The following is a 20426-nucleotide window of genomic DNA, read 5'->3' as shown; positions in this document are numbered from 1 at the left end:
TTGTTGTTGTTGGTCATGGGCCTTGAACTCTGGGCCTGGGCACTGTCCCTGTGCTCTTTAGCTCAAGGTCAACACTCTAGCACTTGAGCTACAGTGCCATTTCTGGTTTTCTGGTAGTTAACTGGACATAGGAGTCTCATGGATTTTCAAGAGTCTCACAGATTTTCCTGCCCAGGCTGGCTTTGAACTGAGCCTCCTGAGTAGGTAAAATTACAGGCGTGAGCCACCAGTGCCCAGCTCACCTTACTGTCTTCTATAATCTTTTTTTGTTTTTTTGTAGTGGTAGTAGGGTTTGAACTCAGGGCTGCATGCTTGCTATGCTGGCATGAGACTTACACTAAATTCCGACTCTGTTGCACCTAAGCATATTGTTAACCTGTCTGTACCTTTTACCTTTGCACAAATCCAAAAATTATTAGTCTATTGATTCACTTAAAATTCACTTTAAAATTACTTATCATCTCTCAAGTTTTTCATATTGACTATTTTGTTTCTTCTCTCAGCATTAAATTTCCTTTCTAAACAAAATAGTTACTTCATGTAAACTCAGTGACTAAAAACTTTTAATTTTAGAGATCAGAGAACAGAAATTCAAGGCAGGTGTGAAGTCAGGCTGAAGAAGGGCTCAATTGGTAAAGAGCCAGACATGAGCAAGGAAACTAAGCAGGCATGAGTTCAAACCCCAGGACCAGAATAAAAGAAAATTATTTCGTTTCTCATTGAACTACAAAGACAATTTAAGGAAAAGTTGATGTATTGTTATTTCTACTCTTTAGCTTTGCATCAGATATATTCTCTAGGCTTCTAAGCTAAAAAGGCAATTATGCCTGGAGCATCTGCCTCACCGTCCATTCTTCTGAGGAAACCTGACCCCATGAACCTATGCCCCTCAAGCTACATGATAGGTTCTCCACCACAACAGAATGTTTAAAATTTGAGGTAAATAGTATTCGAAATACTTTCTTGATAACAGTTGGCATTATTCACTTTAAAACCTAAGGAACAACTGATGGGCACTGGTGGCTCACACCTGTAATCCTAGCTACTCAGGAGGCTGAGATCTGAGGATCGCGGTTCAAAGTCAGCCCAGGCAGGAAAGACCATGAGACTCCTATCTCCAATAAACCACTAGAAAACCAGAAGTGGCGCTGTAGCTCAAGTGGTAGAAGTGGTAGAGCACTTGCCTTGAGCTGAAGAGCTGAGGGACAGCGCCCAGGCCCAGAGTTCAAGCCCACGACCGACCAAAAAAAAAAAAAAAAAACCTAAGGAACACATATAAGTATGCAGTTTAACTGCAATAAAGTTATAATTGGGCTATTTTTAAGAATGTCATAAGCTGGGCACCAGTGGCTCATACCTGTAATCCTGGCTACTCAGGAGGCTAAGAACTGAGGATTACAGTTCAAAGCCAGCTCAGGCAGGAGAATCTATGAGACTCTTATCTCCAATTAACCACCAGAAACTGGAAGGGGCCCTGTGGCTCAAGGGGTAGAGTGCTTGCCTTGAGCTGAAGAACACAGGAACAGTGCCCGGGCCCAGAGTTCAAGCCCCACAACCAACTCCCCCAAAAATGTCATAATTATTTTTTATGTTTAAATTTTGTAGGTTTTCTATTTGTATATATCTATAGTTTTTTAAACCATGCATCAGTGGCTTACATCTATAATCCTACCTACTCAGGAGGTTGAGATCCAAAGGACTGAGTTTAAGCTAGCCCAGGCAGAACAGTCCAACTCCAAAATAACCAGCAAAAAAGCAGGGCTGCAGGCATGGCTCAAGTTAGAAAGCACCATCTGGGGGCTGGGAATGTGGCTCAATGGTAGAGTGCTTGCTTAGAATGAATGAAGCTCTGGATTCAATTCCTCAGTACCATATAAATAGAAGAGCCGGAAGTGGTGCTGTGGCTCAAGTGGTAGAGAGGTAGCCTTGAGCAAAAAGAAGCTCAGGGACAGTGCCTAGGCCCTGAGTTCGAGCCCAGGACTGGCCAAGATAAAAAAAAAACCCACCACCTGAGCAAGCACATTGAACAAGCAGGTCTTGAGTTCAAACTCTAGTACCACCCAAAACAATACTTTCATTTTTTTTTAGCTTTTTTTATTTTTAAGTATAACAATACTTGAGAAAGAAGATTTCATTTTCTAAATCATAACAAAGAAATCTAAATAAATACTTTTAAAGGGTATTTCTTGAAATTTCAGTTTTTAAACAATGTTTTTTTCTAGTGAACAATTAGCAAAACTTTTTAATTTTATCTATAAACCCTAAAATGTGCTCTATACAAGAATCAGAACATTGGGCGTGTCCATTTATTGGAACACTAAAAAACAATGTTCAAGAACAACCTGCGGACTGCCTCAATGCCCGCCTGCCTAAGGGTAGAGCTATGGCCATCCAGGAGAGCCTGCTTAGAAAATGACTTCACTAAACACACTAAGCTGGTCTAAGTGAAAAGTAAAGAGAGATTTCTATAGCCAGGAATGGAGGAAAAGACAACAGGACTGGCAAACAGTACCAAGACAATTCAATAGGGAGTATTTTTCTGACAAATAGTAATGGGACTACTGGATATCTACATGCAAAAGAATAAATATGGAGAAGTGGCGCTGTAGCTCAAGTGGTAGAGCGCTCGCCTTGAGCTGAAGAGCTGAGGGACAGCACCCAGGCCCAGAGTTCAAGCCCCACGACCGACAAAAAAAAAAAAAAAACTGTAATTAGGAACATATATGCAAAAATGTAACTGAAGTATTAAAATGAGCACTAAAAAAAAAAAGAATAAATATGGACCCCCTAACCTCATACCATATTCTATCATTTAAAAGCAAAATGGGCCATAAGCCTAAATGTAAACTATAAAACTGAAAAAAAAATAGAAGTAAATCTTTAACTTTGCCTTTTTACATATAACACTATAAACCTAAGCAACCAAAAAAAAAAATAGGTAAACCACACTTCTTCAAAATTTAAACCACTTGAACTTCAAAGGTTACCATTAAGAAAGTATAAAGATAACTTACAGAATGCAAGAGAATGCTTGCAAATCATCTAGCTGAATGTCCAATATTCAGGGTAAAGAATTCCTTTCTCAACCAAGTGATAGTGGCTCATACCTATAATCCTAGCTACTCAGGAGGCTGAAATCTGAGGATCACAGTTCAAAGACAGCCCAGGCAGGAAAGCCTGTGAGACTTTTGAGTTGTGGCTAAAGTGATAGAGTGCCAGTCTTGAGTAAAAAAGTTAAGGGACATGCCGGGCGCTGGTGGCTCACGCCTGTAATCCTAGCTACTCAGGAGGCTGAGATCTGAGGATCGCGGTTCAAAGCCAGCCTGGGCAGAAAAGATCGTGAGACTCCTATCTCCAATAAACCACCAGAAAACCGGAAGTGGCGCTGTAGCTCAAGTGGTAGAGCACTCGCCTTGAGCTGAATAGCTGAGGGACAGTGCCCAGGCCCAGAGTTCAAGCCCCACGACCAACAACAAAAAAAAAAAGGTTAAAGGACAGCACCCAGGCCCTGAATTCAAACCCTAGGACTGGCACCAAAAAAAAAAAAAAAAAAAGGTATACAAGAGAATAGAAAAGATATAATCACATAAACTTACAAATATTCATAGCAACATTATTCTTAGTAGTCAAAAGCAGAAATAAGGCAAATGTCCACCAACTGGGGAGAGGGGTATGATCAAGTTTTATAGCACTTAGCTAACAAACACAAGGCCCTGAGTTCAAATTCTAGTACTCCCCAGACAAAAAATGTCTACCAACTGATGAATGGTTTAACAAAATATGATATGTCTATACAAAAATGTGTTACTTGGCAATAAACAGGAATGAAAAATGTGGATGAAGCCTGAAAATACGTTACAGGAAAGAAGCCAATCACAAAGGAATATGTATGTTCTTTATATGAAATATTCATAATAGATAAATCCCAGAGACAGAAAATAGACTTAGTGGTTACCAGGGACTAAGGCAATGAAAATGTTCTAAAATTAAGAGAGTGGTGACAGTTATACAACTCTGAGAATATACTAAAATCCACAGTCTTAAGTGGTAGATTTTGTGGTATATAACTCATGTCCTTAAAATAAAAGGGTTAGGGTGTCTAGTTCAGTGAGAGAGAAATTTCCTAACATTTGCAATGCTCCAGAAGTTCAATTCTCAAAACTGAAAAAAAAAATGTACTTAAAAAGAAACTAAAAAACAAAAAAAATTTGACACAGCTCAGTTGGCTTTCCTATTCCTTTGCTATTTGCTTTGCTATTCCTGAGTGTGATTATTCTGAATTTCTGTCAGACTCTGCCCATCTGCTTTGAAATCGTTATATAACCTTCATGTAAGGGAAGTCTTCCTATTTCTGTTTTCTGGAAAAGTTAATATAAAAGTGAAATGAAAAGAAAAATAAAATCCTGTAAAATCACTTGGACCAGATGTTTCTCTTGTGTCAAAAGTTAAAATCATTTATAAAAGTTTTAAAAAGCTTTCTATTTACTCTTGAATCGGTTTGGTTAAATTCTATTTTTTGAATAACTTGTTCATTTGGTCTCTTTTCCCATACACTGACATAAACCGAGCACTTTCTACACCACCTCTCTCCTCGATCTGTGGCATGGGTTAATTATACCTGCGGTTTGTGATTGTGGTCATTATGACCATCCTTTATCTTTTATATTAGTTTTCTTGAAGAGTCAACTTAACGCTTCTTGATTTTCAATATTGAATATTTTAATCATTTCTACATTGCCTCCTTTCTTTTTTCCCCTCTAATTTCTTTGGATTGTTTCTGTTGTACCATTTTTCATTTGTTGGGTAAGATGTTAATCATTCCATTATTTCTGATCAAAATTTAGAGATCTAATATTTTTTAAATACTACTTAGCTGATCCCCCCATTAAAAAAAAGAAAAAAGGATGTGGAATCCACTGATACTTTATACATATAATATTTCTATATTTCAGAACTTTTCAAAAATAAAGAACAGTCAAATCACAGTTTTGAATATGTACAAAAAGTTATATATACTCTGCCAAAGACACATGAAACAAAGGAAGCTACAACATTTGTTCAAAGTGAATCTATTAAAATGACCTGTGTTTGTGAAAGCTGAATGCTCTGGACCTGTGGAAGCAGAAAATAAGCATTTGGCAGCTGCTCTGTAGACCCTTCAGTAGAGATTCTGCGAGTGCCAATACCAGATACCTGCAGAAGAAGGAAAGAGGACTCCTATTAGGCTCGTAAACAAATAACCTAATATTAAAATAGAAAATCTACATTCATTAATGTAGCTGGTTGACTCAATTATTACATTAACTAAATGTTTAAGTTGAATGTTTCTTATTAAAGCTTTATGAAACCATATGTTTAATGAAATTTGAGAAGAATCGATTTATGCTGGCATTTAAAGGAGTTGATACCACTTCCTAGTCAAGATGTCCCAAGTGCCACACTGAAGGCTATATGATTCCTAACTACTTTAGTGAACAGAATACAATTCTTCATGTTCCCTTCCTAGTACTTTGATAGGAGAAGGACCCCTGACCACACCATCAGTTCTCCTGACCATAACCATGCAGGGGGAAAAAAACCCAGACATGTCCTGGCAGCTCACTCTCTCTGACTGCGGTGGGTGGTGGGAGCCTGTTATACTATAAAACTATGATGGTAGATAGATCTGTTTTGTCCCAAAATTCTTCAAAGGCCCAAGGAAGGTTATAGCTTCTGCAGTCTTTACTGAAGATAGTGGCGTATGAAGCAGAAAGATGAAATTGATTAACATCATTAACAGGCTCATATTTTAACAAATAAAAAGCAGGTGACAGAATTTTCAAAAGCCTTTACAATCAGGAGCCAGTGGCTCACACCTGTAATCCCAGCTATTCAGGAGGCTGAGATCTGAGAATCACAGTTCAAAGCCAGCTAAAAAGTCCCTGTAAGACTCTTATCTCCAATTAACCACCAAAAACAAAACAAAACAAAAAACAAAAAACCATGGAAGTGGTGCTGTGGCTCAAAGTGGCAGAGCACTAGCCTTGAGCAAAAAGAACTTAGCTAGCCCAGGCCCTGAGTTCAAGCCCCAGGACCAATCAAAAAACAAAATCTAAATCCTTCTGTTAAGTCAATAATCATACTATATGCCCAGATGAAAACCTACTTACATGATAGGAAAGAACTCCATGTGAAGAAGTATTAATAAATAAAGAACTTTCGATGCTTCCTTCTTCAGTAGGGAAAAAAATAATTCTGAAGGAAGTTTTCCCCATTGCTGGAATTACCTGAAAGAAAGGTTCCTAATTAGCCATTTTGGAATGAATTTCTTTGATGAATTGTCTTTTCCAGACCTTCTTTTTGATCATTTCTGTCAACAAATATTTGTATATTCTGTACCATTGACTTATTGGTATCATGAGGGCCTGCCTGAGTGTCCACAAAATAATCAACTCTCAACAATTTAAGAACATATGGCCAATTGTGGCACAGGTTGTCTCTACTTAAGTATAAACCATTAGTGTGCAAACATGTTGATGTATGGATAAAAATCAAGGACAATAAACCAAACACTAAGTTTCCCATATAACATTTTCTTAGATTCATACAACATTTTCTTAGATAGATACAGCAAAGCAAATTAAGGTGCATTACCAATCAGTACCAATCAGTAAAAAGCTGCTGAAAAATCAACTAGAAGACTAGGATTTTGAACTGTTACAGTGTTGTTAAGTTTATAAGGAGCAATCCTTTCTTTTTGATGGAATGAGGAATAGTGTGGTGTGGGGGTCTCTTTATTCTCCTTTCTTAGCTTGGCAAATTGTTGGCTAACAAGTTTGTATCAGTATACCTTTTATTCTTACATTTAGAAGTTAAGTCCTGGCTTTCTTAGTAGGTTTGAGAGGTGGGAGAGGTCACTACCATAAATTTGTGTTAGTTACTAATGCCTCAGCATCTAGATTAATGTCGGGCAATATAAACCTTCTTTCACCATGATAAATCTACACTACATAAATGTGTGTATTTGTGTGCATATACATATATGCATATACACATACACACATCTATATTACTACCTGGTTTATTTCATATTTATTTTTCCCATAGTTATTCAGAGCCACCACCAATGTTATGAAAATGAACTGCTGAAAAAAATACTGTAAAGCAAACACACAGAAGGGAAGAGTCTGAGTAGCAGAAAAGGGGGAGAAAAGGAACGGAAAGTTAAAACTTGAGGCCAAGGAAAGCAAAAGACCATGGCAGCTTGCCACAGCATGGTTTCCAGAGTATACCAACACTCACCCTGCAATGAACAGGAGACACATGAAAATGTCTAGCAGCTGTAAACACTGAGTTAACCACAACCTCACTCTCCCTGCTAGGGTTGTATGCATGGAGAATCTTAGCTGCAGGGTGTCCCAGGAACCTAAGAAGAGAAACAGAAAAAATAATGTATTGTGCGGTTATCAACTATTTCTATACATATAAATTCATAGATATAAGATGCACAAGATACAAATTTTTTGGTGCTAGGGATTAAACCCAGGGCCTCACACAGATTAAGTACTCTAATGCCGAGTTACACTGGCAGGCCACACAGTTTTTTAAATTTTTTATTTTTTGCTGGTCCCGGACCTAGAACCCTGGGCAGGCCTGGGTGGTGTCCCTAAGCTCCTTTTGCTCAAGGCTAGTGCTCTGCCACTTGAGCCACAGCTTTACTGACATGATTAATTAAAGATAAGAATTTCAAGAACTTTTCTACTCTGACTGGCTTCAAACAGTGATCCTCAGATCTCAGCCTTCTGAGTAGCTAGGATAACAGGCATGGGCCCCCAGCACCCAGCTAGACACAGTTTTAAAACCATAACATTATTGATGTTTATTACTAAGTTTAAAATAATAATCATCAAATCCTGTTGGTAATAAAACATTTAAATCATAGTAGTCAAGCGCGCGCACACACACACACACACACACACACACACCAACAACAAAAACCTTTATATAAGACATGCCAACCCACAGCAGATCCCACTGATTTCTGTGTTGGAAGAAGTTTATCTATCTAGGCTATTAAACACTTGTTTAGAAAGCAAAATAGAAAAATAAAATAAAAAACCTCTCTCTGGCATTTAGTGTCTCTCATTCAAATGAAAATATCTTTAGATAAGAAACTATAATCACAGAAAAAGGCTTACTTTCTTAGGGCTTATTTTCAACTCACAAGGAGAATTTATTTTATTGGGGCTTATAAAATGAAAATCTAATTGCTTATGGCCATTCTGAGAAAGATTGGATACCCTGTAGCACTTTGAGCAGCCGTTCTTATCTATTTTAAATTATGAGCCTTTGGAAAGCTCTGATGAAGGCTATGGCTCCTCCCTCCATAAACATGCACACACAAAGGCTTATATATCACTGTCAAACTTTCCACCAACCTCTCATGTTAGTTCTTTCCCCAAGCTCTAACAAAGGTACTGCAAGAGGACAGGAGCTAGTCTCTGGACCACCTATCCAGATCTACCTACCTATGATAGTCCCTTGAATCATTTCACTTTGATTCCCACTGCTCCAAATTCACTTTAGTTCAATTATATTAAAGAGCCTACAGTTCTTATTAGCATGGGCCAGAACTAAAACAACTCCAATTTAAGCAGAAACTTCGTATTGATTACCCTTGTATTTCTCTAGTTTTATTCTGATAGCTCTAAAGTATTAAAAAATTGTGCTTTAGGAAAAAATGCAATGACTGCATATGTTTCTCTCATATATAAAATACTTCTCCACGTACTAACCACCTCCAAATCCTTAGTTTTTCTTCTATTTTTCACTCTTTTAATCACTAAGTCTCTTGAAAGACTTCATATACTCAATATGCATTTTTTTTGGGGGGTCCGGTCGTGGGGCCTGAACTCTGGGCCTGGGCACTGTCCCTCAGCTCTTCAGCTCAAGGCTAGTGCTCTACCACTTGAGCCACAGTGCCACTTCCAGCTTTTTTCTTTTTGCTTATGTGGTGCTGAGGAATCGAACCCAGGGCCTCAGGCCTATGCAAGGCAAGCGCTCTACCACTGAGCCACCTTCCCAGCCCCTCAATATGCATTTTTAAACCTAAGTTTTTCATCTCTACTTGAATAAAACACATCAATGCAATTTTAAAAAGAGAAACTGATTCTTCTAGTGTTCTCAAATAATATTAAAAAATTTTATACTACCATAAACATAAAGGCACCCCAAATACCCCTAGGTAAAGATATCTCAATATACCCTTACTTCAGAGTAGTTGGTTATTATTTGCCTCTCTTCCCATAATTGATTTTAAATAAATAAGGATTCTGATGGTTTTAAGTCATTTATTACATGCTGTTTATATAACTGCAATGCAAGATATCTGGTCTCAAAGAAGAACGTATACTGGACAACATCAGAAGACAATGACACATATAGAGGGCTCCTCAGCTTGGTGACAGCAGCTGCCAGCATCGCTACTGAAGAGCATCAGAAGATGAGGCTGCGTGAGCAGAGCTCCTCAGCCCAGTGACAGAAGCCACCAGAAACTTCGACAAAACGAGTGCTAACTGACTAAGCTATTATTTAGCTATATTCTTTTTTAAAATTTTTTTCCTGGTTTTGTTTTTTGCTGTCCTGGGGCCTAAACTCAGGGCCTGGGCGCTGTCCCTGAGCCTCTTTGCGCTCAAGGCTAGCCCTCTACAACTTGAGCCACAGGGCCACTTCTGGCTTTTTCTGTGTAGTTTACTAAAGGTATGAGTTTCATGAACTTTTCTGCCCAGGCTGGCTTTCAACCACACTATCTTCAGATCTCAGCATCCAGAGTAGCTAGGCTTACAGGTGTGAGCCATCAGTACCTGGCTTCCCCCCAACCCCATCCTGGGGTCTGAACTCTCGGCCTGGACTCTTGTCTCTAGACTTGTTTTGTTCAAGGCTAGGACTCCACCACTGGACTACAGTGCCACTTCCAGATTTTTCTGAGTGTTTTATTGGAGATAAGAGTAACAAATTTTTCTACGGAAGCTGGCTTTAAACTGTGATCCTCAGATCTCAGCCTCCTGAGTAGCCAGTATTACAGGCATAAGCCGCTGGTGCCTGGCTTGTATTTTTTAATGTGTTATGAAGATACAAATTTCCTTCACTAATGACAAACGGAAGATAATTCAGCACTATAAAAGAATAAATAAAATTTCTTATGAATGATTAGCACTTTTAATCTTGGGGCCAGCGAAATGTTAAGCCTAAAAATAAGTCCCAAGAAGCAGGCAGAGGCAACTGAGTAACATGATCTTAATTCTGCAGCCAAAAGGGTAGCCAGAGCTATGAAAAGGGATGAGGTTTGCTCAAGGTCACCATTAAAATAAACAAACACTAAAGTTGAACCAAAGCAGAAGAAAACAGAACTTCCTGGTTATGTTTGATTCTAAGACTATAAATTATGCCATTTGGTAGAAGAAAGGTAAAACCTGACTCAAATGTCTTCTAATTTAGACTAGCATATGCTCTTATTAACATTTTTTTAAAACCTGGTGTCCTTTTTCAAATCAAAGTCTTTAAACATTCTCTGGCTATCAGAGGCAGCAGTTAATGTATGTAGCAAAGACAAATGTATTTAATATATACATGTACCCAACTGCATTGATTATACTAAAGAATAAATATATTAAGAACAAATATACTAAAATATATATATATATATATATATATATATATATATATATATATATATTATACTGAATAAATATATTAAGGCAGTCAGGATCCAAAGAACTGGAACTGGTCTCTTTATCTAACTATACTTACTACAACTATTTTATTGTAACTACCCATTTATAATATAAACCCTTTAATGTATCCTAGCCTAAAAGATTTCCTTTTATAATAAAGACTTTGCACAAAAGCAAAAAACTCAATCAGAACTTGAAATCACTGAGATAACTAGAAGTCCATTTTATTTTATCTGTATTCTCAGTGAAATATTATAAACTCAGATTCTAGTAAATTTTAAATAAAAATATAATGTGTATTTTTAAAAGCTGACATTTAGTCAGGCATTAGTGGTTCATGCCTATAATCCTAGCTACTCAAGAAGCTGAGATCTGAGGATCATAGTTTAAAGCTGAGTTGGGAAAAGCCATCAGACAGGAACTGTCAAAACAGTGTTATTTTGAGTCCTAAAGGTACATCAAGAAAGAAAACCAAGTGAATGACTGAATTAAGCTTTAAAAAATTCTGAAACCACTAGGAAATAACATTGTTTCAGAAAAACCAAGGCTTAATATTGGCTTCTTACTGAATTCTAACCACCACAAAAATAGCACAAGAACTAAACTTTAAAAACTACAGAAAGGGCCAGGTGCTGGTGGCTCAGGCCTATGATCCTAGCTACTCAGGAGGCAGAGATCTGAGGATCACAGTTCAAAGCCAGGGGCTGGGAAGGTGGCTCAGTGGTAGAGTGCTTGCCTTGCATGCATGAGGCCCTGGGTTCGATTCCTCAGCACCACATAAGCAAAAAGAAAAAAGCTGGAAGTGGCACTGTGGCTCAAGTGATAGAGCATTCATTCGCCTTTGAGCTGAAGAGCTGAGAGACAGAGCCCAGGCCCAGAGTTCAAGCCCCATGACCAAAAAAAGAAAAAACAAACAAACAAACAACTACAGAAAGGGGACTAAGGGTATAGCTCAGTGGTAAAGCATGTGCACAAGGACCTTAATTCAACCCTAGCATTGCAAAGTAAATAAATATATAAATATGTGAAAACTAAAAAAAAGGAATTATGCTCTACTTTCCATGAAAATATTTTAACAAATACTAAGATCAATATCCCTCTATTTTATTAATGTGTAAGATTTAAACATTGTATATACACAAAATGTTAAATTTTAGAGAATATATTCTCTATAAAAGAATGATATACATATGATATATATAGAATATATATCATGAAAGAGTAAATAACACACATATACCGAGTTATTAATTATAATGAAAAGATACTTACTGTATGCCAAAATCTAGAAATGATGGCTGGAAATGTAAGCCTTTTCCACTAAATAGTTTCTCTGAGAAGCTAAAAAACAAAATGAAGAGGAAGAGATAAGATACTCTTAGATTACGATTACTTTAACTTATCAAATGTATAGACTTAAATGGGGAAGGACTCTGTAGTCTTGATTTCTGTATAGACTCAGAAATATGGCTCTTTTCAATAAACTTCCAAATCTAGAAAGGGTATATCTACAGTAGATGTTGGCCCCTAAATCTGATAAGACTACTGGTAACAGGCAAAGGTCAGAATAGATACTGAAGGCTGACACTACTTCTAGATCTCCGTTTTTAGAAGATGTTAACATCATTGTGATCTCATCTTTCTTCAGAATCAAGGGCTACAAAATCAACACACCAGAAAAGCATACCAAAAAACATAAACAAGATATAATAAAGATACAGCAAAATAAACTAACAGATGAACTATCAAGTTGCACAATAAAAAAAAACAACTACAATCTAGAAAGGCTTAACTGGAGAAGCTGCTAAAGGTAACATGCATTGTTTTCAGAGATTCAAAGTAGCTTTCCAAAATAAACTCTTCCTATTTCTTCTCTCATCAAATTGCAATCTACCAGGCTGGCTCAGCTGTGGACATATTAATTTTATAAACCTCTCTAGTCAACACAAAGCTTTGTGATCTTCAGCAAATCACTCTACAGATCCTATCTCCTCTCTGCCAGTGGCAGTACTCGAGTTTGAATTCAGGGCCTTCAGCTTGCTAGCCAGGCACTCTTATCATTTGAGCCACATTCCAGTCCTTTTTTTTTTTTTTTTAATGGAGTCTCACATTTATGCCTAGGCCAGCCTGGACTGAAATCCTCCTATTTCGGCTTAAGTGGTAGAGCACCAGCTGTGAACTACAAAGCCAAGCCAAGTTAGAATGTGAGGCCCTGAGTTCAAGCTCCAGTACTGACACAAAAGTAAATAAATATATAAGTAAGTAAACACAGAGATCATGGTTGGAAGCCAGCCCAGGCAGGAAAGTCTTTTATTTTCAATAAACTACTCAGAAAAGCCAGAAGTGGTACTGTGCCTCAAGTGGTAGAGTGCTAGACTTGAGCACAGAGAGGCTCAGGGACAGAGCCTGAGGACCAGAAATACAGACAGACAGACAGACGAGTTATTTTGCATCCCTGACAGAACACAGCAACAAATATAAGAAATGTAACTGCTGGGCCAGAGTGAGGGAAGAGGTGACACTGTCCAAAAAAGAAATGTACTCTTTACCTGACTATAACTGTAACCCTCTGTACAGCACCTTTTATGTAACCTTAGGTGTGTGAAAGTGTCTTGTTGTGTAGAACATAGTCCTTACACTCTTAGTTCTTGATGAGGAGGGGAAGCCACTGGGGAAAGAACTCCGGGCTCACAAATGTTCAGTTTACCCCTAAGCTAGCCTCTTCTAAGTCCTTATTTTAAAGATGCCTACCTTCACCAAAGAAATAAGCCCTCTTAGAGGCAGAATGCATGGACTGGAACTCTGTACATGCTGTTTTTAAAAAGCAAAACTTATCTTTTCCTAAAGTCACTTTTCATTTTTCCCTCAAACTTAAGCCACATTTTTCTCTATACATATAAAACAAACAGCTTGAAAAATGGTTGCCTAAAAGTAAAGATATTTCACGGGAAATAAAGCTGGGGTCAGGAGGCCCCACTACCTCCATGACAGGGCATGGGTCCCTTTTCTGCAGAAGGGGTGAGTTGTACTGGACCAATCTGACATCCTGTGATATCTGACTGCCCAGATTCCTTATTCCTAAGAAAATTAAATCTATTTGCCAGTATTGGACATACTGGTTAAAGAAAAATAATCTTAGGGAAATGAATTAACCAAGTGTTTTGGCTATTAGGATGACATACTATCTGACCAAAAATATGTCATTTCAAAGGCAACAATTTGTTCTACTCCCCAAGTGAAAAGCATGGCCACTGAGTCTGGTCACAGCCTCACAGCCCTTTTGCAATCAAAGAGGGCCTAACTGCCACGAGGCAAGTGGCCAACCCAAGGAACATGCTCCCCTCATGTTTTAACACAGCAGATCAGTGAGACTCATATACTAACAAGCACAAACTCAATGCTTGGAGAGTTCAAAGAAACAAGAGGGAAACTGGGGTAACAGGGGAGGAGGGGAACAGAGTAACAAAGGTTCCTTTCCTTTTTTCCCCCCTTCCTTATACATTTTTGTTTTTCAGTTCTGGGTATGGAAGACAAAACTTCATTCATGCTGGGGAAGGCCCCTATCACAAAGTCACAACCTAGACTCCAGTAGGTTTAAAGAATGGGCTGTATGAAATGAGGCTTGAAGAACAGTTACCATGGGCTGGGATGTAGCCCAGTGGCAAAGCGCTTGCCTAGCAAGCGCAACGTCCTGGGTTCGATCCCCAGTACCAAAAAAAAAAAAAAGAAAAGAAAAGAACAGTTACCATGGTGGACAGAGGCCATACTCCCCAGAGCTGAAAGCATGAACAAAGACATAAAGGTTAAGAAAACCATGAGGTGCTGGGAAGGTGGCTCAGTGGTAGAGTGCTTGCCTTGCATGCCTGAGGCCCTGGGTTCGATTCCTCAGCACCACATAAGCAAAAAGAAAAAAGCCGGAAGTGGCGCTGTGGCTCAAGTGGTAGGGCGCTAGCCTTGAGCTGAAGAGCTGAGGGACAGCGCCCAGGCCCAGAGTTCAGGCCCCATGACCGGACCCAAAAAAAAAAAAAAAGAAAGAAAACCATGAACCCTGTGTGGTAAACAGCACAGACCCAAGAAGAGGTGAGGAGGGAGGGAAGGAAAGCAGCAGCAGCTGGGCAGAGGTAGCCCTGGGCACCCATGGAAACTCTCAGCAAGGCCCTGCTGGACTACAAGGGGGAGTGCAGGTCAATTCCACTGATGCTTCAGGAGAGAAGTCTCCTCTGTTGTGGATCCTGCGACTTTACACCTAAAGTAGATGGCTTGGACCCCTCTGAAGAGCTCCTGACCGGAGTTTCCATCTGTGCATTCTATGCATGGGTGACCGTAACACCTCCAGATTCCACCTTGGAATCCAGGATGGCATCCAGCATCATGTGTAACTAGTACATCAGTGTACTAGTTTCCTACCTTGATGGATGGCTTGCCTATGTCAGGTACAGATTCCTGTACCTTCCTTAACCCACATACAATCAATGCTGGAGGAGTGCTGTCCTAGGATTTCATACTTTCACATCACTTAATCTGCCTCCTCCTCTCCATTCTCACTATCAAGATTTAATACTCAAAAGGAACTAATTTGCAATTCAAAGAACCTTAAAAATATATCATTACATTTGCACATTTAATCATACTACATTTCACATGCAAAAAAAAAAAGTATTTTAGCCAAGTGGCTAACTGGCTTAGCAAAAACTAAAAAACAGGCCAGCAATTAAACATGTGTTTCCCTAGTTCCCATTCCAACTTTCTCTGTTTCAGTTTACCATTCTCCACCAGTTAAGGATCTGATATCGATATCAGACTCTAGGGTTAAGTCATTCTATTATATATTAAAATAATTAAGCATGATTTTAAAATGTACTAAATACAATATCTACTCTGCCTTTTACCTCTAGGATAGCAAATTACCATGAGATGCAATTCAATATTAGCTTCATTAGATTTCAGCCTTATGCTAATATACATAGGAAAGAAGAGACTAATGCAGTCATAAGCTGCACTCTGCAGTGACCCAGCAACAGTAGCAGACACCCTTTCAATTCATCCAGGGGATTTAATTGTTGTTAATTGTACAGTTCCACTCATATGCAAATCACACATCAAGAATTTTCCTTTTAAATTGTAATTTTTCTTTCAATTCCTCCAGGCCCTGAAGTGTAATTGCTGAAGAATGGGCAAAAGAAAAGAACAGCCCTGCTAGGTCCTTCAGGCCCAGAACTAAGGCACCTTAGCACAAGTCCCCACCCCATCTGTTTGCCTCTCACTGCCAGGTCTGCTCCCGCTTTGCACCTGGTTCTCCTTTTCACCCCCCTCTCCCCTAACAATTTCCTCTCTCCTTCCAGTGTGAAAGGGTAGCAAGCATCCCATGCACAAAAGCAAATGCAGCTGTGAAATAAACACCAGCCATAGAACACATCATGTGGTTTAATCTATTCAATCCTTATACCAATAGCCACCAGTTCCAGCTCAAGACTGTAACAGTGATCTGAAGGGGGGGGGGGAGGGAATGCTGCTGTGACAAGTAAACATGAAAGAAACAAAAAGCTGTTGTACAAAACCTGATTACAACAGAAAAAAAATACTCAGAGGAAAATAAAGTTATTAGGAGAATCTTCACTGCAGCAGTGGGAACAGAGGAGTATCAGTAGCATTTCTCTAGATTTTCCAAAACTTCCAAGAGCTTCAGTCTCAGAGAATAAAAAAATGGTATAAAAGTGGTATGCTTTTAATAACAACTCAAGAAGAATAGGAAGGTATGTTCTTTCTAAATATAGTTTATAATTATATTCCTTGTTATGGATTCAGACCACACATTTCCAATTCATAAACTTTTTAAAAGCTAACAAAAGTTTTAATTGCAATATACTTGGCTATAGTATATTGCTGGATTCTCCCTAACTCCTGTTACTTCTCAAGTCTCTCTTGCTCCCAATGTGGACACAGAGGCTCATTCTCGGCCCTCTGGCTCTTACCTAAAATCATCCAACCCCAGCACTCACTTCGGCTCTCAAGTCCCCACAGGTGCAGGAATAAGCTTTTGGTCTTAGCCACAACCCCCTCTGCTTACAAGGCCCAGTCTTGGAACCATCCTTGATCATGCTCCAGTCTGTCAGAAATTCTATTTCAAAACATAGCCAGAACCTCATCCATGCAACTGTCAGTCCAAGTACCAGCTGAGGGCAGCACTCAGTACTAACCCAGTGCCTTGAAAAATCTAATTCAGGTCCAGTCCTTGCTCAGGTCACAATTCCCAGATGACTCCCACGTTTCAAAGGCGTCTCCTCCATACCACATAGCACTTAATTTCCTCTGCTCCTTGGTACATATTCTGTCCCATCCACAGGGTCTTGTGGCTACTGTTAAGAGCACTTCAGATATACAGAAAGCCAAGGCCTTGCAGAGACTAATAATAGAGCTATTTTCTTAACCCAATAGCTCATGGCAAATTCCTTCCTAATCTTCAAATCTTATAAAATCTCACCCTGCTGATGGACCTCAACCCCCTACACCATAACCACAGGCCTTGGCCACAATCATGACGTCATCCCTTTTCCTTGTGCCTATACTAGGGCTTCTTTGTGCCTATACTAGGGCTTAAACTCAGGGCCTCAAGCTATGGCTTAGCTTTTATTGCTCATGGCTGACACTCTACTACTTGAGCTTCATCTCCAATTCAGCTTTTTTGCTGGAAAATTGGAGAATGAGTCTCTCAGATTTGTTACCTGCAATGTCTACCAATAGTGATCCTCGGCCTCATAAGTAACTAGGATCATAGGTGTGAGCCACCAGAATTAATATAGGCATAAACCATTGCTGTCCAGCAAAGACAGACAATTGTTTTTGGAGGGGAAGGAGCACTAGAGTTTGAACTCAGGGGCTGGTACTAGCAAGGTAGGAACTCTGCTACTAAGCCATATCCCCAGTTCCTTTCTACATTTACACTGTCCAGCATTCAAGAGTGCTCCACAATCAGACTACATGGTCTACCTACAAGGATTTAGGACTATTTTCCAGCTAATGGGTCCCCAGCATTCAGGGCAGCCACTCAAGTGACCTTTGTTAAATGAAAGAAAACTCAATTCAACTGGACTTATGAATTTATGACATAACAACTCAGGCTTCACAATATTTCTCTATTATTTTTTGGGGGGGTCCGGTCGTGGGGCCTGAACTCTGGGCCTGGGCACTGTCCCTCAGCTCTTCAGCTCAAGACTAGCACTCTACCACTTGAGCCACAGCGCCACTTCCAGCTTTTTTCTTTTTGCTTATGTGTTGCTGAGGAATTGAACCCACGGCCTCTGGCATGCAAGGCAAGCACTCTACCACTGAGCCACCTTCCCAGCCCTATTTCTCCATTATTGAGAATGAAGCTGGCCTCATCCTAACATATGAGAAACTACAGGATGTGAAACATATTTCCCAAAGTTCATCTTCAACCTTTACCAAATCTAATTTACAGAGCAATGCAAATGTACACATTAGTGTTTTTAATCTAATGACAGGTTATTATTTCTCATTTAGCTTTTAGGAAAGTCTGATCTAATCATCCAAGGATATTCAAAATTAGGAGTGAATCACTGTCATTATGAAGATGGAAAAACAAGAAATTCAGAAATACAGAAGATATTGGAGCTTACTGAGAAAAGCAAGCTACAGAATCAAGCACTGGAAAATTACAGAAGAGATAAAAAGGTAGAAACTGATTGACGAAGCAGATCTGGAATCGAAGAGGAGGTACAGGCTGCTAATCCTTGGCTCTGAAGAAACTTTTGAAAGTAAGAGTTGGGTCTTGTAGGTCTGGTTCAAATCCAAGATAGCCACCCAGGTCAGCAACACAGGAACCTGCAGCTTGCCACTGCTCAGATGAGCAGATCTGTAATCCTTCAATGAGGACAAAAGCCAAAACTTATATTTCTAAGCCAGTTACACAAAAACATAAATGTCATATAGACTCACTCCACAGACATGAACCTCATTCTCACATGTAGGCCCTCCCAGCCGTACAATGGCCGATTGTAACCAATGTGATGTTAAAGGTATGAGGGATAAGAACCCCTGAACACAGTAAACCTAAAGCCAACACCAATGATTCTTTTGTGTTGTTGGTGGTGGTCATGGGGCTTGAACTCTGGTCCTGGACACTGTCCCTCAGCTCTTCAGCTCAAGTGCTCTACCACTTGAGCCGCAGGGCCACTTCCAGTTTTCTGGTGGTTAACTGGAGATAAAGAATCTCATGGACTTTCTTGCCTAGGCTGCCTTTGAACTGCAACCTCAGATCTCAGCCTCCTGAGTAGCTAGGATTACAGGCATGAGCCACTGGTACTCGGCAACCAATGATGCTTTCATAGTGTCAAAGCAATTCTTTTTAATATGTAAGCCAAAATGAGTGGGAACTGTTATGTGAAGCTGAAGAGGCCCCAACTAAGAGGTAGGTAAACTCAGTAACTACAATACAATGAACAAGGCTGGGTCCAAAAGTCAGCAAAGTTGGTAAACTTCTGGACACTAAAATACATTTTATGACTCTTTAAGAAAACTAATGCTGCCAGGCGCCAGTGGCTCATGCCTGTAATCCTAGCTACTCAGGACGCTGAGATCTGAGGATCATGGTTCAAAGCCAGCCCAGGCAGGAAACTCCATGAGACTCTTATCTCCAATAAACCACTAGAAAACTAGAAGTGGTGACGTGGCTCAAGTTACAGAGCACTCACCTTGAGCTGAAGAGCACAGGGACAGCGCCCAGAGTTCAGGCCCACAACCAACAACAACAAAAAAGCAAAAAGCATTGTAGATGGGGATAGGAGGGAAAAACTGGGAGAGAAAAAGGGAAAAGGGAATGTTGTCCAAAGAGAAATGAACTCATTATGACTTATGTAACTAACTTCTCTATACAACATCTTTATAATAATAAGAATAAAAAATTTTAAAGAAAAGTTAAAAAGCAATGGAGTATTTGCTAGCTGTATGAAAAGCCCAGGTTAGACTTCCAGCATTGCGCATGGGGGGGTAATATTTTCTTTTCTTTTTAACTGTATTTGGGGGGGTCTTTTTTGGCACTGGGGCATATTTTCTTTTGTGGGAAGAAAGAGAAACAGTATTACTGAGGTTTAAACTCAAAGCTTCACATTTATGCTCTACCACTTGAGCCATATCCTCAGCTCTTTTACTTCAGTTTTAAGACAAGGACTCCTGTTTTAAGGGTATGGTCAGCTTCAGACTATAATTCCTGTTCTTTGAGACAGGGTCTCACTAATTTTTTTTTTTTTTTGCCTGAATTGGCCTCAAACTATAATCCTCCTATCTGTGCCTCCCAAGTAGCTAGAATTACAAGAGTGAGTAACATGCCTAGCCCTGTATTTCCTTTATAAAAGAACCAACAGTTTCTTTCAGGAAGGACAAAAATTGGATTGTGGCAATGGTGCACAACCCTAAAAATATGAAGAAAAAAACCATTAAATTGCAATGAAATATGGCACGTGAATCACATCTCAATAAAGCTGTTAACAAAACAACAAAAACAATAGCCAGTAAATATACGTGCCAATTTCCAAATTCAATCATTCTGTTAGAATCCCATATGGGGGAAAAAAAAGAGGAAGCCTTTCCTGAAGATGTATTTTCTCACACAAGCAATCTTCCAAGCCCTGTGTACACATATGTGCACATACAGATTTCATAAATAACAAAAATGTCATCTGCAGATGCGTCCCATTA

General features: G+C 39.3%; 1 protein-coding gene across 5 annotated transcripts in view; it reads right to left on the bottom strand.

The window, feature by feature from the left end:
• Positions 1–20426, bottom strand: part of Kiaa0922 (KIAA0922 ortholog) — a 127447-nt gene that overhangs the window by 61322 nt on the left and 45699 nt on the right. For all 5 annotated transcript variants that reach the window (XM_013029748.1, XM_013029749.1, XM_013029751.1 and 2 more), the window contains 4 exons: positions 11985–12053; positions 7282–7405; positions 6150–6266; positions 5083–5193 (listed from right to left, as the gene is read on the bottom strand). In XM_013029748.1, the coding sequence (XP_012885202.1) occupies positions 5083–5193; positions 6150–6266; positions 7282–7405; positions 11985–12053 (421 nt within the window). The remainder of the gene's footprint in view (positions 1–5082; positions 5194–6149; positions 6267–7281; positions 7406–11984; positions 12054–20426) is intronic.

This window comes from Dipodomys ordii, unplaced genomic scaffold (genome assembly GCF_000151885.1).
Source record: "Dipodomys ordii isolate 6190 unplaced genomic scaffold, Dord_2.0 Scaffold122, whole genome shotgun sequence".
NCBI lineage: Eukaryota > Metazoa > Chordata > Mammalia > Rodentia > Heteromyidae > Dipodomys > Dipodomys ordii.
This window is presented reverse-complemented; position numbering and strand designations above follow the sequence as displayed.